The 23,792-nt window shown below is 49.8% G+C and overlaps 1 protein-coding gene across 5 annotated transcripts; it reads left to right on the forward strand.

Moving 5' to 3' along the window:
• On the forward strand, positions 1–23,142 carry abhd17b (abhydrolase domain containing 17B, depalmitoylase). Of its 5 annotated transcripts, none has more exons than XM_064296861.1 (4): positions 1–148; positions 4,030–4,504; positions 19,523–19,702; positions 21,524–23,142. In XM_064296861.1, the coding sequence occupies exons 2-4, from the start codon at positions 4,038–4,040 to the stop codon at positions 21,741–21,743; spliced, it is 867 nt and encodes a 288-aa protein (XP_064152931.1). In that variant the 5' UTR covers positions 1–148; positions 4,030–4,037; the 3' UTR covers positions 21,744–23,142. The 5 variants fall into 5 exon arrangements, with proteins under 5 accessions (XP_064152931.1, XP_064152932.1, XP_064152930.1 ...); XM_064296862.1 differs by having other exon boundaries at positions 67–559; XM_064296860.1 differs by having other exon boundaries at positions 71–536.
• The last annotated feature ends 650 nt before the right edge of the window (positions 23,143–23,792 follow it).

Consider the following 23,792-nt stretch of genomic DNA (forward strand, 5'->3'; position numbering starts at 1 on the left):
ACCTTTAATAATGGCTATCATTGGTCCTCGTTCACGCCTGTCAATTCTTATTGGTTAAAGAGGCTTTAATTTTCCTGTTTTTGCCTGCACAGTTTCTTCTATGAAAACAGAAGAAGGCGGTGATCTTGTGAGAAAAGCCGATACCAAGGTGGTTATTGTCTGCTGTGGAGCTGAAATTGAAACTAAAGACGGGATTGATAACAAGGGTTTTGGCGAATGCTATTTGAAGCACTACCATCATCGTTTCTACCGTTTTATGAAGTGTATAACTAGCTAACTGGACCACATGTTTACAAGATTGATTGATAACAAAAAGCCGGAGCTTGGTTTGGGTCGATTCTGCAAGCGGTTGGCTGTCTTCGCGAAACGGACAGAGGAACGAGCCGTGGTGTGTGGCTCCTACAAAAGAGATACGAGACGACGTCTAGCGATAGCAGAAAGGGTAAAGGGTTGTCTTTGCCGGTTAGCGCTAAGCAGTTACAGGGTCTGCTGCTCTGAACACCATCATCCAAATCTGATTCTGCGGGACGCTTGAGGTTTGTGTCTAACGTTATCTGAGGTAACCATAGCTAGTCTTAAAGCAACTGCACAATCGTAGATATGTGTGTAACTAGGATAGCTGTCCACTGTTTTATTTTTATTTTTTTACATTTAATTTAGACCGATAAAATTCTATTGATTCGCTTGTGTCTTGAGCTGGGTACTTCAGTTTACCAATTAATACGTGGACATTGCCTTGCTAATTGGCTAGGTAGCTGTCGAGATTGAGTAACAACGTTAGTCATTTTCCAGCTATCCTTTCAGTACCGCGTTTTGGTCAGCTGTTTCCAATAATAGTCAGCTTTGTTCTTTGCAAAGCTAGGCTGGCTAATAGGTCTAGCCTGCTAGCTGGGCCAACCGAAGTTATATTTGCTTTGCGTACAGGAGCGTTACCTAGCGTTATTTGTGTTTAAGGAAGTTGGCTAGCTAGCTATGGGTCTGACGTTATAGCCAATGTTCTCCTTCGCCTGGTATCAAACCAAATCTATTCTTGGTAATGCAATTTAGGACAACTATTTCTTGAAGCTCTTTCGGGATTATTACGAATTCTCAAAATGTAGTTGTGTACTAGTTTATGTTGTGACCGTCTATGTTGTGACCGTCATTTCGCCCATATGTCAATGTCAAATAAACCGCCCGATAAAGTAAGCCAATGTGCTAACTTGCGTTCGTTACCTAATGAAGTTAGTGCGGACATTTTTATTAGCTGGACTGAATTTATTTCAGTAGCGTGTTGGAGAGACGCGGAATTAACCTTATCTGTAATAGCTAGTTGCTTAGCACTTGTTAAGTTATGCAAATTTTATTTTGGGGTTCAGAATGAAAGCAGTCCTTGAAACGGCTGAGACACCCCCGAATTAACGAGTTATGGTGAAGACGTTTTGGCACCATCCGAAGACTACAGGGCGTAAAGGGTAACGGAGACTGGAATGTGTGTTTTATTCCTAGCTAATTTAAAAATAGCTCTCATACGTGTAAGTTAGTTGGTGACACTTTACTCATGCATATTTGCATTTTGCTGGATAGGTGCTCATCTAGAATTGTAAGAATAGTAATTTCATGTGTGCTTTGATGTAGATGGAAAGCCTGCTAACCAAGGAGTCATCGCTTCTGTCATGCATCAGGAACACCAGAATAGATTGTCATCTCGTTTAATTCCCTCTAGAGATCTTTTGGCAGCTTCTGTTTCACTCCTTGGCGTGAAAAACTGCAGTCCCGAAGCCCCCCCCTCCTCCACAGGCCTGGGGTCCTGGTTTCATCATAGCCTGCACTTGGAAACAACATTGACCTGCTTTTTGGACGTAGGGTCTTACTTTTGAGTCTGTTTACGTCTCTGGCGTTCCGTGTTCTGTGCAACGGGACGGTTTTGTACCTGCTGCCAGTGCTACTCGGCAGTTGCTCAAACGCCTTTCAAAATCGGTTGATATTTCAGTAATCACGAGATTGCGAATGTTTCATTCGAGACAGGAAACCCAGTCATATCGCTACAATGCGCTTCAGTACGAAGCGCAGAAGAAACTGGTGGGTTAACTCGTGTCATTTTTTCAAACGTTGAAGTCTGCTTGGGAGACAGAAATGTGTATTTATAGGCACGTTTTCATATTTCATATTTGTTTTTGTTTAATACAAGAATGGACCCATTCATTTTTTTATTTAATTTCATAATGAAATGAACAGTGTACATTTGTCTCTGTGGAAATGGAACACTAATACCAAGGTCAATGCATAACATTCATATTGCACTGTCATATTGATATTTGCTGCTTTCTAGTCCTTTTGCCCATTACCAGCATACTTTTATTAATTGAAGTCATTTTAGATCCCCCCCCCCCCCCCTGCTATTGTTGGGCATGAAATCTTTTACTTTTGCAAAGGCAAACAGTCTGTCCTTTGAGCAATGGGAATATAGTGGCGGTATTGTTAGCCCTTGTTTGAACTGCAGCTTGAATTTTATGTTTTCACGAGAGCCAAAGAAACGGTGTTGCACACTGAAGACTTCATGCATTAACCCCCCTCCTCCCCCAACACTTCCTAGGCCAGCCATTATTTTGTGCAGGTCTGCTTTTGAATTCCGCTGGAAGATACGTGGAGAAAAGCTTGTGCGGAGCATGCGCTTCTGGGAGAAGAGCGCTAATGGATTAACTCATTTGCATACGCATTCTGTGCGTTTCACAAAGAGAATGTTTGTGCCTTTCTCGTTGGGCCTGTTCAGCGTGTCCGTTGTAGACACATTTTGTGTTTAAAAAAGAAAAAGAAAAATACAAAAATTAATTTAAACAAGCGAGTGAAGTTGTTTTAGCTGTTTGATAACTCTATAACCTAGATCCATAATATTTGAATAGTGAATGCCAGAGAAATGAACACCTCCAGGGTCTGTTTTACTAAAAAGAGGTTTCAGAGCAAGTAGAAAGGTTAAAGGGGGAAGCAGTTGAGGAAGGTACTTCTAGGCAGGCATAATGATCAGCCTAATTGGCTATGGGTGAACTCAAGTGAATCGTCTTGTAAATATGAAAAGAAAAAAAACGTGCCGGTTGCTCGGCAGAAGGTAGACATTCTGTAGAGGCCTTGGTTAATCGCTACGTTCCCTGTTTGTTTCGAGTGGTGAACATAGTAAATGTTTTATCTCATCTGTCACGCACAGTGCACTGATGCTTCTGGTTTATTCCGTCGACTGTAGAAAAGAATGTACTCACTGGCACATCGCTCAGGTTACTATGTTAATTCACCTCCATGGTGTTGCATTGTAACGCATGGCCCAGCTTCCGGCCGCAGTGCCAATGGGTTCTTTTATCAAGGTAGCTTCTCTTTTTGAACATGAGGAATGCCTCATTTGACTGGTCGAGTACAACGCCATTTTCTGCAAATGGAGCCTAATTGCTATTTGGCCTGGTCTGGGGGAGATTTACACCCTGTAGATTGCACTTTTGAAATGAGCCTATTTAGGTTTTTAGCTTAGCGTCATAGAAGCTATGTTACATTCCTGTATTGACTAAGTGTTCAGCAAGCACAGTCCTTTGTGGAATACCCGCAGGATAAATCCACATCGCAACCAAGACGATCATTGCCGTGAAGGAAAATGTATGACGTTCGTTTTGTCATTCAGCCTTGTGATGTGTAGGCACTCCTAGTGCAGCTAGCACTTCCTCCTTGATGTGAAAGAATAATTGGCTGATGTCCCGTATGGGCGGGGCTTAAAATAGGTTCGTACGTGGGCATAGTAGCACTGTAACTGATTTCAGTGCAAGCTTGTCTCTTTTCAGGGACACTGAGAAATAAATGAATTGTAGACTGTGTTCTCCTGCCTTTGTTTATTCAGGATTTAGGATTCAGTTCCCTGCCAGTACCCGACCTTAATTATGTACACCGTTTGAGGGACGTAACCCGGAAACGTGTGCGTCTCTTGGTTAAATAGGACCTCTGGCCCGCACCTCGCCGACGTTCGGGCCCTGAAAACACGGTCTTTATTTGGTTTTTCCCTTTTCTTTTCAGAGTAGAAAATGAACCACCTGTCCCTGAGCGAGCTGTGCTGCTTGTTCTGCTGCCCGCCGTGCCCCAGCAAGATCGCCTCCAAGCTGGCCTTCCTGCCCCCGGACCCCACCTACACGGTCATCTCGGACGAGAGCGGCTCCCGCTGGACGCTGCACCTGTCGGAGCGCGCCGACTGGCAGTACTCGGCCCGCGAGAGGGACGCCATCGAGTGCTTCATGACGCGCACGGCCCGCGGCAGCCGCATCGCCTGCATGTTCGTCCGCTGCTCGCCCAACGCCAAGTTCACGCTGCTCTTCTCGCACGGCAACGCGGTGGACCTGGGCCAGATGAGCAGCTTCTACATCGGCCTGGGCTCGCGCATCAACTGCAACGTCTTCTCCTACGACTACTCGGGCTACGGCGCCAGCTCGGGCAAGCCGTCCGAGAAGAACCTGTACGCCGACGTGGACGCCGCGTGGCACGCCCTGAGGACGCGGTAAGCCGACCGCTTCGCTTTCACATTTCATTTTTTTTTTAAATTAATTTTTTATTTATTTATTTATTTATTTTTTTAACCAATCCCTGCCTCACCACCCCTTTCCGTCCCTCTAAACCCTGCTGGAGTCCTGTCAGGGTCCCGTTGGGGACGGCCTCCCTTCTCTCCATCCCCAGCCGTGGCCTTTTTCGTTCATTGCAGACTTCCGCCTCTTGCCCTGCCCCTCCCCTCCCCTCCCCCCCCCCCCCCGAGGTCTTTGCGTTTCCTCTGCTCTGATGGGTTTTAATGATTCCGGCCCTATGCTAGCTTGACCTGACTGGAAGGCCGGCCCCCTTCCACCCACGTCCAGCCCCCGGTCTCCTGTTTCAGCGCAGTGCGGTGCGGTGGGTGAGATCTGTCAATCTGAATGGGCTCTTCAGTCCCAGCCTGGCCTTTGCTTTCTTTGATATTGCGTAAGGGGTCCTCACCAGGCGTCGGAAACGGTGCAAGTCACGTCTCGATCCCAGAGGTGGTAGGGCACATGGAGATATACGAGAACTGGAGACAGCTTCACCTTTCTGATTCTGTGGATTCCTATAGGAGCTTCTCACTGGTGCATGAAGCCAGTTCATGTGTGACTTATGGGGCTTTTTTATGGGACTTTGTGGCCGTTGGCCACTAGCTTGTGTTTACCGCCGAGCGTGAACTTTTTCAAAATGTCTTCCCCAAATTTACTGAAATCTCTCCCTGCTGCCTTTTTTCTCAATGACTTCTGGCAGCATTCCACTGTTCACATTATCCTCTTGCAGAGGATGGGTGGATGTTTTCTTTTTTCTTTCCCCCCCCTAAGCTTTTTCTGAAATGAATCTGCACATTTTGGCAGTAAGATTTATATGGGTTATTGTGTAACTTGATTGTCAGGTGGAGAACTAAAAAAAATGAATCTTTAAAGGAGTGGTTTCCCCCACCTTTCTGGCAATACCACGCCTGCCTGCCTTTTTCGTGGATTGCTCTGAGAATACTCTGTTCTTGAGTAAATTGGGGGTTTGAATGGGCCAAACGCGTACTGCATTTTGTGTTGTGCAGTTAACAGACGTATTGGGTGGTAACTCTGCACGGGCACTAACTCATAAGCATAGCATGCAGCTGTGAGAATTTCTCTCTCGATAATTGCATGTTTAGTCATTTGGTTTCTTGTTATTTGCGAGCGAGTTTTTCGGTCCCACACTAAAGATGAGTCCTTTTCTTGTTTTCTGATCCTGCCTGAATAAAACGAGCTGCCCCATCCCCCTCCAGCCCAGGTCTGCATGTGCATGAATATGCAAATGAAGTAGAAATGCACGGGCTTTAGATGCTGTTCAGGAGCAGCTATGTGCTAAAGCATGTGGCAAGGAAGGGTCTCAAATCCTCAGCAGCGGGTTATGCTTCTTCTATAATACTGACGTGGATACAAACAAGCACACCCGTGCACACTCGCAAACACAACGCGCACGGACACGCATGCACAACACACACTCGGCGTACCGAACCCAGCTGTATTGCGTGTGTGTGTTGTCGCTGCTCCCACGCCTGTTGTGGGCAGGCAAATGAACAGCGGTCTCCAGGAATTGCATAAGCCCGGACGCTTCTGCAAACGTACACGCTGGCTTTCACGCCACTGGTTTCATTCTCTGCAGCGAGCAGCGAGATGAATAGCCGTTCCACCTCAGTGCGGCTATTTTTTCTTTCTTTCTTTCTTTCTTTTTTTTTTCTTCTAAGCGGGCTCTCTCTCCTCCTGCCGTGGTGGTATTTCCATGCACAAGGTCTTTAAGTTTTAATAGAGGGGTGAACTACCGCCTGAGGCCTGTTATTTTATTCGGTTTGTTTTCTTCTCCCTCGCGCTCTGTAATTGGAAATAAGCCACAGTGCAGGCCTAACTGATTCCATGGGCCATGGTGCCGTGGTCCTGGTGTGGCAGCTCTCTTGGTTGGAGGGCCATGTTAATCTATGTCTGTTGTTGGATAGTCCTTAGGTAACCCATCTGTGTGTGTGTGTGGGGGTGGGAACATTTTAAAGGCTTTGTATTTTTTAGTTCAAGTTAGCTTTTTTTTTTTTTTTTAAATTAAGTGATTGTGTCTTGCCCAGAACATGCCCACATTGCACATTGCCTGACTAGCCAATCGTAGAGACCCCCAACCTAGGAAGCTGATTGGTTGAGCATTAAAATGAATGGGCCTGTTGCAGTAACAGGGGGGCGGGGTGGGGGGGTAATCTGTTTCCATTGGGATCGCTGAAAGGGTGGGTCCTGCTGATGTCATCCTGGGGCCTGGCGCTCACAGCTGTGGTGTAACTTGTGTATTGGGAGGGGAGGGGGGGTGGGGGGTGTTTTAGAAAACAAGGCCCTCAGAGTCTGCTGTGGTCACACGCAGAGAGAACAGCTGACCTCTCCTGTTTCTCACACCATACTGCTGCGTCACTGCGTGCGTGCGTGTGTGTGTGCACGCGCCTCTAAGTCACACAGATTTTCATTTTTTTTAAAAACAAAAAAACTTTCTTTGTGAAATCATTTGCTGAACTTGCTGTGTGAACATTCACTAAACTTGCTGTGTGAAAACATTTGCTGAACTATCTTGCGATGCTTTAGTTTACACAACAAAAACTGATCCGGCGGGGAGTGGCTGCATACCCACATGTACATCACAAGGGTAAGTTCGGCTTTTGGCATTTTGATATCCCTCCTGTCGATTTCCCCACCAGTGCAATCCGCCAGATGCTTCATGGAGTTTTGCACATTAAGCCGGTGATCGTGAATTGATCTCTTTTTGATGCTGGCTGGGGGGTGGGGGGTTGCCCGGGGGCCCTGGTACCCTGGCAACACCCCAGCCCCCCTCCCCGCCCCAGGAAAGCTCTCGCTGCTGTGTGACTCCGTTTTTTGTGGAGTGAGGAACGGGTCATCAGTGTCCGGGAGGGCTAACCTCATTGATTCTCATCTGTGTTCCAGCAGCACGGCTGCCTCGTTTGGGGAAACCGCTTGACTGTTTGGGGCCAACTGATTAATGCACGGGCTCGTGTTTACCTTTTTTTTTTTTTTTTTTAAACTGAAAAGTGAGCCAGTGGAAAAACGAGTCGGACCGCTCCATTGGCTGGCTGGGCGTGTGGACATCCCCCGATTCCCCTGCCGGGCAGTGACCGAGCACATTGCTGGAGCACTGGATTCTCTCTGCAGCTGATAAACCCCCCCCCCCCCCCAACCCCCTGCCTGTTATGTCAGGCCAGAGCTCAATGCTGAGCAGTCTGAAGGCCTCCGTCTTCACCAGATGCGTTTTATTTCTGTGTTTGATTCCTGTCGTCTCTCTTACACGCAGAAAATTGTCACTCTAATCTTATTTGGTCAAAGTACAAGAATACTGGACTTTATCTAATTATCAGGATACTGGGAGAGAGCGCATGGGATTTCAGTTAAGCGGAGTGGGGGTTGGGGAGTTACGGTGGCTTTAAAGTAGGCAGATGATTTAATTGGCAGAGAATATGAAATGACATAATCTTTCAGTTTTTTTTCTCCTGCCAGTTCCTGGAAAAGCTGGCTCGCGGAGACGGCGTGCAGTGTAGAAATATGCTCAGATGAATCAGAAATGGGCTCTGGGGCGTCATGTTTCAGGAGGACTGCCACAGGAATATCTTGGGGCTATATACTTTCTTTGTCTTTTGGGCCTTTCTGTTTAGGGTATCTTGGACCTATATACTCTTTCTATTTTCTTGTCCTTTCTGTTAGTGTATCTTGGCTCTATATACTTTCTTTCTTGTCTTTTCTGTTAGGGTGTCTTGGCTGTATATACTCTCTTTCTCTTGTCCTTTCTGTTAGGGGTATCTTGGTCCTGTATACTCTTTTCCTGTTATTTCGTTAGGGTCTTGTCATGGGTATCTTGGTCCTTTGTAGGTATTTGGTCCTGTTCTCTCTGTCTTTCAGTAGGGTATCTGGCCTGGTACTCTCTCCGTCTTTCTGTTGGGGATGCTGAGAGGGAGTCGGTGAGAGGCCGTACAGAGGCTGGACTGCGCGGAGCGCGGGAGAACAGAACTGCCTGTTCCCTCGTCTGGCTGAACGAGCCGCGCTTTCCTCCCAGCAGTCTGGGGGAGGAGCCGGCCTCGCTCGAGTGGCTCCCTGCTTGTTTAGCGATCGGGATTCCGGGGCTGTGTCCGGTTTCCAGAGGGACGGTTTCTCTTCGCTGGCGCCGATGTCCATTCGAAGCCCGCCAGCAGACCGCTAGCGAAAGCAGGCACTCGAACGGCGGGGGGGGTTGAAGAATTTACGCGGCGCTGCGCGGGTCCGTCTAAGTTGTTTCATACTCTATTTTCACCCGTCGGCTATTTATCGATCGCTTAAGGACGTTCTGACTGCTTAAGACGAGACTCCAGTGTCTTGTGGGTAGTGTAGTACAGAAACGGCTCTCTGCTCAGAATTGCTGTCTCGATTGGGTTAACAGTGGGAAGTTGCTTCAGAGTTTGTGCAATGGTGTAACACGCTCAGTTTCTGTTGACATACTGGCCACAGATTGTAATGCACATATGTGGAGTCTGATGTCATTCAGATCACGTGACCCATGGGCGTCGTCTTTCTGCCTGTTAAAAGGGGCAAAATCTGTATTTCAATTTTACTTTTCTAAACTTATTTTACATTGCAGATATTAGGAATTTTCCCCCCTAGGTGTTTATTTCGTCATAGATTTAAAAATGAATTAAAGGGAATTACCGTTTAAAAGGCATTCATGATGAGGTTATGAGATCAAACCATTTATAAATGAGTGTAAAAAGTGTGTGTGTTTGTGGTACAGTACGTCCTGCTTTAACGTTTCCCAGAGGAAGCGGCCTACCTGTCTTCCTTGGATGCTTAAATCTCAGATGCCAATTAGGCTAAACTCAGATCTGGAATTACAGCAGTCAGCTCGGTTAACTGCCCCCCTCCCACATGTCCTTTAAAAATATATTTTCGATAAATCAAGCGCTAACTGAATTTGGTAATAAAATGCTGCTTGTGGCTGCGAGTTGCAGTGCAGCGCAAAAACAGATCGACCGTTCATCGCGCGTTTTGGTTTGGGGACCGTGCCAGTGGCGGCTGCGGTCGGCAGCCCTGCGGGTCGACCCGCGCTGCGGTCCAGCGGCGTCCGGGGACGGGAGGGTTCCATTCGGGCCGGGCGACGACGTCTCGCTGCATGCCGCCGGCCCCCTGCTGGTCAGTCGGGCAACTGCAGGTTTGTCTGAGTTATACATGTAGCGTCTAGCCCCTGATTCATGCCCACATCCTGCCCACCGTGCCAACTGTGATGAGTTGAGAAGCTGTGGCTGCCACGCCCTGCTTTGGATTAGAGCTCGTGCAAACACGAGGTGTGTATGTGCTCTGAGCTCCCAAGAATTTAGGAGCACAGTTACAGCATCCCAGTTAGTAGACGTGCTCTTTAGTGTATTTTTCCAGTTAGCGCACGTCCGTACTCAGGAGCAAACGCTCCTAATACGGGAGCCCTGTAGAGCTCTGATGTCTGTGCTCAGCCCAACTGACAGTGGAGGTTGCAGTGAGCGTTGCAGCGCTAGCGTGATTGAGAACTCCAACCCGGAGGAGGGGGTGAGAAAAGCTTTAATAGATCATCGTTCTTTCTCAAACCACACATCTGTGAGCGGGCCTGATAGGTCGCTGGGCAGAGGCGGAGTATAACCGGCAGGCTTCTTGGAAAGCTTGTCAATATGCGCGGGTCAGTGTGGCAGAGGTTCTTCATTCCAGAAAATGCATCTGGTCCACAGCCAGCTCCTTTTCTTGGAACGTACCTGCACTAGAGTAGATTCATGTGGATCATGTAGCTTCATTGTGCAGCGACTGCATTTCCAGTGGTGCCCCCCCCTCCCCCCCCCCCCAGGAAGGTTTTAAGGAAGAGTGGGGGTGAGAAGTGCAGTCCTCCGTCCCCCCCCGCCCCCCTGACTTTGAACATGAATCAGACCCACTTCTAGTTTCCATATCAAAAGCACACAGTCTCTCCTTGATCATAGTGATGCTACTGCTGTGGCTAAACTGTGTTTTGTGGTGTCTGTGTGTGTGTGTGTGCTTCTGTCTGTGTCTTGTCTGTCAGTGTGTGTGCGTGAGTGTTTCCATCCGGGCGTGTAACTGTTCACCATTTCGGGTAGCTCTGATGCTGGTGCTGTGTCTGGGGATTACCCAAAATGCAGCGCTGTAAGAGTGTTTGTTGCCTGTCTCTGGCCTGGCAGTGAAGTGTGGCGTTAGAGCTCCGCCCCCAAGCCTCACTGTGCCCCGCCCCCCCAGTGTCTCGGTTCGGCCCCCTGAGGAAAGCGAAGGCTGTCTGGAACAAAAACGGGTTCGGCTCTTATTAGTCGAGTGTGGGAGAGAGAAAGCGAGGGACTCTAAGCAAAGAAAGGAGAAGGGGGGAGGGGAGAGAGGGGGAACAGACACACAGGGCTGGACCTGCTGCCTAAATCAACACCTCCGCAGTGAACAGAAGCTTTGTCTTTCTTCGGACTGGCGCAGGGCCGCTGAGGCGGTGGGGGGGGTTTTGGTGGGGGAGGGGACCTTTCCCCCAGTTTCTGTGGACCGTGTGAACTCTAACACGTTTGCTTGCTCTGTGAACTTCTGCCGTCAGTGCTCTACCTCGGGGCCTGAAATTCATCTGCAGAGCCTGGCCTGGTGCTGGCTGCCTCTGTGCTCTGTCCCTATAGGGGGGGACTGGCTGTTTCAGTCCCATCATTTCAGTCTCTCAGCCTTGCTGTGGCCCATAAAGCCCTCTACACAGGACTAGTGTGGGGCTGGCCTTTGCAGGTGACTTCCACCTGGTCAGCTGAAAAAGAACTACTCTGCCTGTGCAATGACATGCTGATACATTTTTAGGAGGTTATCTGCCCTGGTGTGGGGTAAGAGAGGCATATGCCCTGGTGTGGGGTAAAGAGGCATCTGCTCTGGTGTGGGGTAAAGAGAGGGGGTATCTGCCCCAGTGTGGGGTAAAAAATGTGTGAGCTGAAGCGGTTTCTTTGTTTGTGTACTGAAGCCTGCAGTCTGAAATGAAACACCTGCCAAGACTACTACAGTACAGAGACTGGGAGGGGGTGGTGGGGGAGGATGGAGGGAGAGGATAGAGGGAGAGGGTGGTGGGGAGGGGAGGGGAGGGGTAGAGGAGAGGTGGTGGGGAGGGGTAGAGGAGAGGTGGGGGGAGGGGAGGGTAGAGGGAGAGGGTGGTGGGGGAGGGGTAGAGGGAGAGGGTGGAGGTGGAGGGGGAGATGGTGGAGGAGGAGGAGGAGAGCGAGGGTGGAGGGGGAGGGTGCAGTAGGGGACAGGGAAACCGAGAGGGAGAGTGAGTGTTGAGTTCATCAGCCCAGCTCACTTACCCTGGCGAGTGACACCAGCGATGGTGAGCAGTCCTCTCCTGAGTGGCGTACTGTACCCCCCTCTCTGTGCAGGGCTGGAGCACTCGTAGTGTAAAGTGTTATGCTGCTACGCTGTCCTTCAGCGCTCCCGCGTATGACAGGACAACGTCTTCAGGAGAGCCGTGCAGGCGTCACTGACAGGTTCTCCGGGCTGTCTGTGGTAAAGATTCCCTGTGTGTGTGTGTGTGTGTGTGTGTGTGTGTGTGTGAGAGAGAGAGAAACAGAGACACAGTGAGAGAGATGTGAGCTAAGTGGCCAGGAGGAGAGAGCTGTGCGGTTGCCAGACGGTGTTTTTATATTCTGTGTGGAGTGACATTGCCCAGCGCGCTGAGCGGGGATCACTGGCTGATGTACGGCAGCCTCGGACCTGAAACTGCTGACATCGTGACTTCTCTCCTCATTCCGCCCATTCGTTATTCCGCTTCAGTCAGGCTCTTCATTTTAAGTGGGAGCCCTCTACGCTCTCTCTGCCCTCGTAAGAAGAGAGATAAATGGCCAGAATACAAACCAATTTCACCATAGGAAACGAATGACTGGCTCTGCTTCGCTCCAAACCGAGGCGGACTGCTGCACATTCTCTAGGTCAAAACTACCGACAGAACCACCTAAACCAGCAGTGTGCGCTTCTGCATTAAGCTTGAAATGATAACGAAAGACGTGCCATTCTGGCGGCCTGCTTCTGTTAAGACCTGGAGTGGCTCAGATGGCTCTGCACTGGCTGTATAACACCCCCCCCCCCCCCCCCAACAGGAGCCTCCCTGCGCCTCCCGTTTGGGTTCCCCCACCCCCGCAGAAAGCAGGAGGCCGTTTTCTCCTCCTCATCGGCCTTAAAGGAGGAGCGTTCCGCGCTTGATTTAACCTCCCGCGCCACGTCGGAGCATCTCCCTGGAAACAACCGTCAGACGGCCAATGGGAATGGGGTCGCAGGGTGTACGGGCGTGCGATTGGTCAGTGTGAAGGTTGGAGCAGGTTAGAAGCAGGGGGCCTGGTCTCTTCATGGTGTGGTTCTTTTGCGGTTAAAAGCAGTGACCCTGGTCTCTTCATGGTTGTGGATTGCGGGTTTGGGAGAGGCGCGCCTGGGCTTCTGAGGAGCCCTCGTGTCCCACAGCATCCTGCACCCCCGCTGGTCTGAGACTCCACTGGAGCCCTTATTCCCCCCCCCCCCTCATTTTAGAGAGCCAAGTCTTCTTTTCTGTGTGAATTACAGTCCTGTGTGCTAGAGTTCAGGGCAGTGCTGCAGTTACGTAATCCAGCGATAAGAAAAGAGTGGTGTGTGTGTCTCTGTCTGTCTGTGTGCGAGTTTCTGTATTACTTGGTACAGTGGTGTTACTTGTTTCTTCAGACGTTTGTAGTGTGTGGGTGTGTGTATACGTTTGGTGTGAAGTGTAACTTGTTTCTCCAGGTGTGCGTGCGTGCGTGCGCGCGTGTTGGGTGTGAAGTGGAACTCGTTTCTCCAGGTGTGCGTGCGTGCGCGCGTGTTGGGTGTGAAGTGTAACTCGTTTCTCCGCGCGCGCGTGCGCGTGTGCGTTTCTGAAGGATGTGCATGTTTGTCAGCAGCAGGGCGTGCCCTCCGCGTGTTTGGATGTCAGCTCAGGTGAGCGTGTGATGAGTCAGCGGGCGTGGCCGCTGAGCGGGCGCACCTGTGTGTACCTGCGCGGCTCCTTCACACGCCCCTTTAACGTGGGAGTCTGCGGGACCCCCTGTGATCTGCCCAAATTGCTGTTTGTGTCCGTGTTCCGCAGCTGTCTTTATCCAAACGGAGCTTTGGAGGTTACCTCTGTCGCCTGTCCCGGTCCGACCCCCGCAGGTTTGCTCTGTCATTGAGGTGGGGGGGGGGGGGGGTAATGCTTATTTGGTCACCTGTGTGGGGGTGTAACAAAAAAAAAAAATGGTCAGTGTTACCTGCTTGTCACTTTCACACCAGGATGGTTGAGGAGCTGGACCGAAACTGGAGTTCAGAGATGGGGAGATGGGAGAAAAAGACATGAAAGAGGGAGTGAAGGATAGAGAGAGGGAGAGAGGGGACGGGGTTAGGCCGGCTGGATTGAGAGAGGGTAGGATGTAGCCAGAGGGGGGATGGGAGAGAAGAAAAGATGAGTCCCAGAATGAGAATCTAGTCTCGTGATTCTCTGAATAAAATCAGTGACTCATTTCAGGCGCGCTCATTAAAGTTGTATCACTCCTGCTCTCCAACGAGCTAAATTAGGATTCTGCCCTTGGTGCAGTCTTCACTTCCAGAATTTGCATGCATTGTTTTTTAAATCCAAGTTCCTGGTTAAGTCACGAGTTTGAGTTGAGTTTTCCTGTAAAACAGGGGTGAGGGGAAGGCAGCTTGTTTTTCAGGTTTTTTTGTTGGTTTGTTTTGTTTTGGCTTTTGTGGAAGGTGGAAGGAATTTGTCATTAATCGCCTCTTCGTTTCCTGCCGAGCGAGATTACAAGCGTGCGGCCCCGGGTGACGGTCTCCGTAACGACGGCTCTTGTTGCCGCTGGTAACTCGCGGAAGGGGCCTCGTCTGACAGGAGCGGCTCGGTCGGTCTGGCTGCCAGGTGGAAGGTGTCATGCGTGGCCTGGGGGGGTGGTGGAGGGGGGCGGGGTGCGGGCGGTAAGCTCGTTGTGTAAACTTCAGATGCAGGACCTGGCGGCTTCGGGAGTTTGCCGTGGGAGATTTATAGTGGCTGTGGGGCTGGGGAGATGAGTGTAGTGTTTGAAACAAGCTTGGCGCGGGGGTTGCAGGTAGGATGGGCACTGGTGGAATTTTGGGTGGCTGAGTGTAATCTTGAATGGGGGTTGGGGGGGGGTTGGGGTAGATGGGGGACTAGAGTAGGAGAGCGTGTTATGTGAGGCTAGTGTGGGCTAGGGATGGGGGAGATTGAGGTGGTGGATTTTGAGCTAGGTGGGTAGGTTAGACTGTGAAGATGGTTGGGGGATTTTGAGCTAGGTGAGGAGGTGGGATTCTGAAGATGGTTGGGGGATTTTGAGCTAGGGAGGTTGGGGGATTTGAGCTAGTGGGGTAAATGGTTGGGGGGATTTTGAGCTAGGTGGGGGTAATGGGATGGTTGGGGGGATTTTGAGCTAGTTGTGGGTAAGGGATGGTTGGGGGATTTTGAGCTAGTTGGGGTATGGGAGGGGGATTGAGCAGGATTGTTTTGCTAGGTGGGGGAGTATTTGAGTGGGGAAGGATGGTTATTTTGAAGGCAGGGATACTGGGTAAACAGGTGGTGGGGGACGGTGGATATTTTGGGGGGGGACGGGGGGGGTGGGAGGCGGTTGGGGGTGGGTTTTGAGAGTCCCCGCTGCGCGCGTCTGCGGGCTCCGGCTCTATCCGGCCGGTTGCCGTGGCAGCCTTCCCCGCCGTTCGCTCGCCGTAATTTCCTCTCCGTCTCTCGCCTTGGCGGCGCTCCAGGCCGCCGCCGATCCTTGGAGTCAAATATTGACCCGTTGCTAGGCGACGGGCGTACAGTCGGGTCCTCAGGCGACGGCGGCGGCGGCGGCGGCGCAGACAAAGCGTGACGGCGGGTTTGAGGGAAGCACGCGGCAGGGGGAAGAAAAACCCGTGGTAGCTTCCTCATCCGCTGATCTGCGGGAGAGCTGGAGGGCTCAGCCCTGCTTGCGTCGGAGCGCTGGGTTCTCGAGGCGTGAGAAAAGCTCTTTCTTCACGGTTCTGAGGACGCATCTGTTCGACTCGAGACCGCCTCCCAGTGTGGGCGGGGCCAACGGTTTTGACCCCTCCCACGCGGTTCGTCGTCAGCAAACCTCAGGCCTTCTGAAAGATGTCACTCACCAGTGTTATCTGTCTGTTGCGTGACAGACGGTGTGGGAAACGGTTGACGTTGCTTAGCGTTTGACAGGATCAAACAAGGGCAGAACTGAAGGGCGTTTGCAGACAAGATGTTCTTTTACTCGTTCATTCATTCATTCCTTCCTTCATTGTTCCAGTGATGGTGACGTTTGTAAGCATGAAAGCACTCCTAGGACACAGGAGACAAACAGATTTTGCTCTCTTTGCTTTTCACTGAATTAAAAATGAGATGTAAGCAGTAACATTGTTTTTCTCACATTCATGTCGCATTGCCCATCAGCTAGCCTGTTACGCTGTTAAGAATCAGTCAGTGCTGCTTAATCTCATTGATTGCTGCTTCTGTTAAAGCCCTACGTGCACCAGCTGTTTGAGGGGCCTGATGAAGCAGAGGGGATTGTGGGTGGGCTAAAATCACTAGCCTGGGCCAGTATGCTCGCTGAAAGTTTCATTTTCAATTCAAGTGTGAAACTTACTGAACTCAGCAGAATGAGCCAAGCTGACGCCAAGCCAACCGAAGAACCAGCTGAAGTGATTGCACACATACAAATGTGAATTTGAATATGATATGAATAATATTTGGATATTATGTTTTGAGGGTAAAAAGTGAAACCTTTTTAAATGAAAGAAGTGGAGGTCACATGTAGTTCTCATTTCTGTAAGAGGAAAGGGGGTGGGGGTGGGGGGAGTTTTGTTAAGAACCCGAATTTATTGACGTGTTCTTGTGCAACACATTGGACAAGCTCTTTCAGCAGTCTCTTTTGAAAGCCGATAGCCATTAGCTGACACGCTTTGACCCTTGACCTCTGACCCCCCGCGACGCAGAGGCAAAGCAAATGACACGGACTCCGCTCGAGTCTCCGAGGAGACGGCGGGAGAGGCCCCCAGGAAGCGAGGCATGATGGGAGTTATGAATAATTAATAATAGTAGCCTTCTGGTGGGCCTTCTCCGGTTGCCCCTGGTGACCTCGCTGCGCGACAATCTAAAGCAATCGAAGGCTGGAAAATGGACGTTTGCGCTCGCTGGTGATCTCTGGAGCTCCAGGGCTCAGCCTGATTGGCCTGCCAGCGGCTCAATATCAGAGAGAGGACCGCATCGGTACGTTCGCACGCCCTCCCCCGCTCTCTGTGTGTCAGCAGCAGGGCTAAAGGCCCGGCCAGTGAGAGCGCTGGAGCTCTGAAGCTAATTTAGCCGTCAGTCGGATGCGTGGCGGTGAGCCTGTCCTCCGCGCGTCGTCGGGTTCGAGCCGCGCAGGCCGAGCGACTCTGCTGCGGTGTTTCCTGCTTCGGCTTCCTCTAACCGCTGGGTTTTTTCCCCTCCCCCTTTGTTGACGAAGCCGTCGCTCTTTTTCACGCCCGGCTCAGTAGCTTTGCGAAATGGACGTTTTTTTTTTTGCGTTCTGTGGGGCGTGCCGATTCGCGCAAGGCGGGGAAGGGGGCGGAGCCTTGGCGGTCTGTTTCCGGAGCATCCCCGGTCGCTCTCCGAAGAGCAGCCCCGTGTGCAGGGGGATCTGTGATCAGCGGTGCTGCTCCTGGTCCTTCGGGCTCGGCTGCCTGAAAGGCCTGTGAATCACCCGTGAAGGCATGTCGATTCTGCGGCCTTTCAGTTGTGATTAGTCGGTCTGCACCGACTGCTCATCTTTAAATATTCACCTCAGTCAGCCCCCCAGGGAGAGGGGGTGGGGCGGTTCCACAGCACTGTCCTATGAGCAGGTCAGCCATCTTCCCTCCTCTCAATGTCACTTTGAACTCTACTGGGACTCTCAAATGACTGGCCAGGCAGGATGTCAATCATGGCGCTGTCCGGCTTAACTGCTCTGCCGTTGGACGATCGGTCTTCTGGGTTCTCGGTCATTAAGTTCCCCAGTTTGAAGCTCCTACAAAAACAAAAGTTATTTTGAAGCTTTGCATCCTGTGCAGTTGGTATGGGGCCTGGCATTTATAGTTTGTCTGCTGGAACGGGGGAGGGGTTGGGGGTGGGCGGGGGTATTATGGGATGTGCAGTAATGAACGACTCTTTCCTCTCTGTATGCACGGTTTGCCATGCGGATTGGTGTCATTCTTCCATACGTTTCTGCTCAGAGGTGAATGGGGGTGCCGTTGTGTGGGGCAGAGGGGAGGGTGTGTGCACTGCATTATTCAGTAGACCTTCTCCAGAGAAATTACAGACCGCCACACACACACTGTATAGCTGTATTCTATTGATTAGCTCTGTTGGTTGGCTTTATGTGCTGGTCAGCTGTTAAACTGGTTGGCTGGGCTGTGCTGCACAGGCTACTATTCTGCATTGTAACCCCCATCTGACATTGTTTAAATCAAACTCAGCACTGCATTACAGCCAGAAGCAGTTATTCTGTCCTCTGTTCGGACCTGGAGGCTACGTACATTTTGCGCTGAGCCACCGGAAATGTGTTCAGCTTGGATCCTGGGTTTTAGAAGTTGGGGAGCCCGGTAGAAACTGGGGAGCCCCTGGCCTTGCCCGCACTGCTCTTAAAAACACGTCTGAATTCCGCGCGAGGATGCGCTGCGAGTTTTGGAAGTTCCCCTGTCCCCGATGTGGGTTTGTGTTGGAGATGTATGTAAATGTGTTGTAATCTGGCCACTGTCTGTGCGTGTGCGATACACAGACTCCGAAGCCTGGCCCTCTGTGCGGTTGGACTCCTGTGAACTCCTCTTTCCCCCTGGCTTTGCATCTCAGCTGATGTGCCGGTCACGTTCTTTTTAATAAACCCAGGAATGTGTGCAGCCAGCGGGGCCTGGTCACAAGACTGCCCCCCCCTCGCCCCCCCCCATAACCCCCTCCAGCACGCTCTCGCTCTGCCTGAACCTCACAACCCCCTCACCCCCCTCCCCCAAACCCCCTCCAACAGCTCTCCCTCTGCTTGAACCTCACAACCTCCCTCGCCCCCACAACCCCCCCCCCAACCCCCATCCCTCTGCTGACCTAACCTCCTCCCCCCCCACCGTCTCTGCCTGAACCTCACCCCACCCCCCCCCCCCACCCACCCACCAGGCCCAAAGATGGAGGAAGAGTGGGGTCAGACCCGAACTGACAGGAGAGAGATTCTGTCTGCGCTCCAGAGTGGATACTGCATGGAGCCTCTCCTATCAGCACTGATAACGCACACGTAGCAAAAGAGTGAATGCATTCTCCATACCCTATTTTGCCCGTATATTAATGCGTAGCGTATGCTGTTGATATATATGATACGGTCTGTGGTTATTGAACACAGAGCTGAGTATCTGGTGGTTCTGTAGCGAGCCTCTCTAACGACCTCTGACCCTCATGGGTAAGATGAGCCACTTCCATGTGACTGCAGGTCTCTCGTGGGTCTTTGACCACCATGGCCTATGCTTCAGTGGTGTTTTTAGGTATTAGTGCTTCTGTTACGTGTTTTGCTGAACTGAATTTTGCTCATCTCAAACATTTAACACCAAGATTGTTGTGAACTCGAGGGAACCATTAGTTTCATTTCCCCGAAGCCTGCAGTATTCGGTAAATACGCTGGTTTCTAAATAAACATGTTTTTTTTTTTTTTTTTTTTTTTTTTGTTTTAAAAATTATTAATCAAAGATGCATTGTTAACTTTTCACGACAGTCTGTTCCAAGATAAATAATACACAAGCAAGGTCGTTGAGAAGATTGAGAATGTTGAGCATTGTCCTCGAAGGTCGTTGAAAAGCTTGAGTTTTGTACAAGATAAGAGATTGTTGAATGCTGAGCAAACTGGGGCCCGCGTGTGTGTGTGTGTGAATGTGCGTGCCTGTGTGTGTGTACATGCCTGTGTGTGTCCGTGTCCGTGCGTGTGTGTCTAACGCCCTCCCTCCCCCCTCCCCGCGTGCCGCAGGTACGGCATCCGGCCGGAGAACGTGATCATTTACGGGCAGAGCATCGGCACGGTGCCGTCGGTGGACCTGGCCGCGCGCTACGAGAGCGCCGCCGTGGTGCTGCACTCCCCCCTCACCTCCGGCATGAGGGTGGCCTTCCCCGACACCAAGAAGACCTACTGCTTCGATGCCTTTCCCAAGTGAGTACACACACACACACACACACACACACGCACACACACACCGTACCCTAACCCTAACCCCCGACACCAAGAAGACCTACTGCTTCGATGCCTTTCCCAAGTGAGTACACACACACACACACACACCGTACCCTAACCCTAACCCCGACACCAAAAGACCTACTGCTTCGATGCCTTTCCCAAGTGAGTACACACACACACGCGCGCGCGTGCGCACACACACACAACCCTAACCCCGACATGAAGGAGACCTACTGCTTCGATGCCTTCCCCAAGTGAGTACACACACACACACACACACCGCAAATTCGACCACACACACACACACACATTACCCCACAACACCTATCATCACCCACACCACACATGCAGGTGTGCATACACACACCCCGTACACACGCATGCACTCCCAACACACACACACACACACACACACACCCAACTGTAAAAGAAGGTCTTGGGTTCCATGTATGTATAAAAGCCTCTTCTAAATGGTGTCATTAGCTCTAGTGTCCACCCAGTGTTCTACTTACTGGATTACACATTCAGGACAAAGCTGGGTCTCAAATGCATTGTTTGTGTGTGTGTGTGTGTGTGTGTGTGTGTGTGTGTGTGTGGGTGTGTGTCTGTGAGAAAAAGCCACTACAGCACTGGCAGAAGCAGCAAGAATAGCACTGTGTCAGATTCCTCTGGGGGGGGGGAATGGGTTCAGTACAGTAACAAAAACCTACGCTTCTCGCGTCCGCATTATTCCTGCTGTGATCACGGACTGCCCCCTAGTGTCCAAATATGAAATCACACCCACGCTGCCTACAGACTGTCAGTCGGAGCGCTATGCAGCAGCAGGGTGTTGTGTGGTGCCAGTGAGCCGTGTGACTCAATCCAGGGCCTTCGCTAACTGCTAACAGAAGTTAAATGGGCTCCAGTTAAATATCCTTAACTTGAGCGACCACGCCAGCCCGCGCTGTGATTGGCTCAGGGACGCGGCCAGCCGATAAAGGCTCGTTCTCTCGTGTTTCGGGACTCCGGCGGATGTGGGCGTGGCACGCGGGGTCAGCGAGTCCGTTACAGGACGGCGCGAGAGCGGCCCGTTCCCTGGAAACGGATCCCGTTAAAAACGAACGCGGTACGAGCCGAGGCGGGAGCAAGCGCTGAGGCACCGCTCCTTTAATAGCGGCGGTATAAATAAACGAGGCCAGCCCGGGTACCTGCCTGCGTCGCTGCGTCTGTTTGCGCCGCTGCGAGCCGCTCCTGCTGTTTCGCATGCCGAGAGAAGCCGCAGTCGCTGCATTAGTCATTACTACAGCGTTCAGTGAACATGTCCAGGTGTCCGTTATAAATTTGTGTGTTAATTCCCGATGGTGCTGTGGTGCTGAAACGCGGTGTGAATGGATGTTGTATTGTATGTGTGTGTTTGTGTGTGTGTGTGTGTGTGTGTGTGCACAGCAGACGAGTGTGTATCCCTGTTTCGCAGTCCCAGTGGGGACTCTACACTCACCCCTCAGCCCAGCTGTCCAGCAGCTGCACAGTACATCACTCATAATCCCGTCAGCTGGACAAAAACTGGAAATAACAACAACCACAACCGCAGCGCTGCTGCTTGTGGGTGTGTGTGTGCGCGTGTATGTGTATTTGGATCTGTGTGCATGTGTGTGCATGTGTGTGCATGTGTGTGCATGTGTGTGCATGTGTGTGCGTGTGTGTGTGTGTGTGTGCGTGTGTGTGCGCGTGCCAGCATGTCACGAGTCCGTCCGTTGCCTGCGTACAAATGCATTTCTCATCCTTACGCCCCCTCCCCCCTCCCCTCCCCCCCCACAGCATCGACAAGATCTCCAAGGTGACGTCGCCCGTGCTGATCATCCACGGCACGGAGGATGAGGTCATAGACTTCTCTCACGGGCTGGCGCTGTACGAGCGCTGCCAGCGGCCCGTGGAGCCGCTGTGGGTGGAGGGGGCGGGGCACAACGACGTGGAGCTCTACGGACAGTACCTGGAGCGGCTCAAACAGTTTGTGGCCCACGAGCTCGTCAACTTGTAGAAGGACCCCATCCGCACATTCGACAACTGTGAACTCTCATGGGTATTATTTCCTCTGCTCGTTTAGTTTTTTTTTTTTTTTCTTTTTTAATTATTATTATAGATTAGACTTTTTTTTATTTTTATTACTGCTATTTTGTTTTTCTTTGTAATTGCACAGTGCAGTAGTGATGGAACCAGTAAGCCTAAAGCAAATCTGTTTGCAAGTCATGTTTGCTGCCTTTAAAAAAATGAAAAGAAAAAAAACTAAAAAACCCAGGTCATGATTTGCAAACGTTTTGCGATGACTGTTTTAATGCCAGTGTAACGGGGGCCGAAGATAAACACGTGATCAGTCTGCCACGTTACCCCAACACTTTCGTTGTGTTTGGATGTTTTTTGTTTTTTTTCGTTTTCGTTTTTGCCGTTTTCTTTTGTTCCTGTTTGACAAACGATTTTAATTGTAAATGTTGGAAATGTAAAGGTACTGTACGACATGTAGACTCTGACAATTACTGTGCCAGTGTTGCCAAACGTTCAGCATATCGAAAAGTCGATTTGTATGAAAATGTTTTTAAAACATCTCCAATAAGCTGTACAATTGCTTTTTTGTTTGTTTGTTTGTTTGTTTGTTTGTTTTTTTCCCCCACAGAGATTTTATGTATGGAAGACTTGACTCGGAGAACTGATAGTTTACGTTTTTTTTCTTTTTCTTCAGACCACTTATGAAATGCTGGATTAATTTAAAAAATAAGTAATAATAATAATAATAATAATAATAAAACAGCTGTTAACTTTTTCAGAAGATTCTTATTTCTAGCCATTTTTTAAATTTATCTATAAATCACGTTAAGTACCAAATTTGGTTAGTGTCTGTTACCTCTATTGCTGGAGTGTTAGTTTGCCTAGGCCTAGTTATGGGGTGTGGCTGAAGAACACTGACGCTCATGTACAGGTCTTCTCGTTAGGTGAAGCTGAATAAACTGTCTGCTTGGTGAGGGGGGGAAGAAGCTGACCTCGGCTGTTTACTGCGTCGAAGCTGAGGACGAGCATTCTCTCTCTTTCAGTTCTTTTAAACGTGTAAATAATGTTTGTACTTGATATTTCTTATTTATATATAAATATAATACTTCCACGTGTATTATTTATATATAAATATAATACTTTCCTGTGTAATATTATTACTACTATGACTACAGTTATTATATTATTACAATTGTTATTATGCATACATATTTGGCGAATCCATTTTAACTCAAGACGGAGTTGCACGGTTCAATCTGACCAATGTCATTCTTATTTTGTGTAAAAACGCCTTTCATTATTGAAAGGACTTATTAAATGTTATAATTATATGATAGTTACTATGATTTAATGAAGCGAATTGCTATAGGAAATAAAAATGTATTTGACGAAAGGAACCGAGCTGTGTGACCGGTGTATTGACTGAAGTTTGAGCAGGGAAACGCAGACGTAGATTTCTCGCTCCACTGTACTTGCATGCCACAGCAAAGCAGCCATGTGTTGGACAGGACTTCTGATCCAGCCGACTGCTTAATGCGCATTTGATTTTGGAATTTGGTGGAATATCCATGGCAACGTAAACAATTCATTTATTCAGAGTACCTCCAGGTCCTCCTCCACGGTGTGTTCATGGGTACTTGAGCTAAAATGGACTCCTGATGTGTTTTCAAACAAGTGTACACTTCCTTACCAGTCCTTACACAGACCAATTCCAATATGTAAAGATGATGATGATGATGATACTGATATTAATAACTATAAACAATAATAAATATAATGAACCATAATAATAAATGACTGGAGCATAAAAATAAGAACTATTTTAAATTAAAGTTGAGTGAGGAGTGCATGCTTTTTTGAGACTTGAGAATTTCAACAACAGACCAATTTAGGATGCCATGTTGTATAACACTAATAAATAATATCTGATTAGTTATTTAGTCTTACATCAAATTCACTTTACACCAATGGGAAACATCCCTGTGGGGACCTTGTAATGCAGTGGGGGGGACTCTGCGATGTAGCCATTCAGTTAGAATGGGCAGTG

The sequence above is a fragment of the Anguilla rostrata genome, chromosome 10, assembly GCF_018555375.3.
Source record: "Anguilla rostrata isolate EN2019 chromosome 10, ASM1855537v3, whole genome shotgun sequence".
Classification (NCBI taxonomy): domain Eukaryota; kingdom Metazoa; phylum Chordata; class Actinopteri; order Anguilliformes; family Anguillidae; genus Anguilla; species Anguilla rostrata.

Bases quoted from the DNA above. Each gene is read 5' to 3' on its own strand.
- abhd17b (XM_064296861.1), top strand. From the start codon at position 4,038: ATGAACCACCTGTCCCTGAGCGAGCTGTGCTGCTTGTTCTGCTGCCCG. The intron at 4,505-19,522 runs GTAAGCCGACCG...CGCGTGCCGCAG, and splicing joins TGGCACGCCCTGAGGACGCG to GTACGGCATCCGGCCGGAGA. The intron at 19,703-21,523 runs GTGAGTACACAC...CCCCCCCCACAG, and splicing joins TGCTTCGATGCCTTTCCCAA to CATCGACAAGATCTCCAAGG.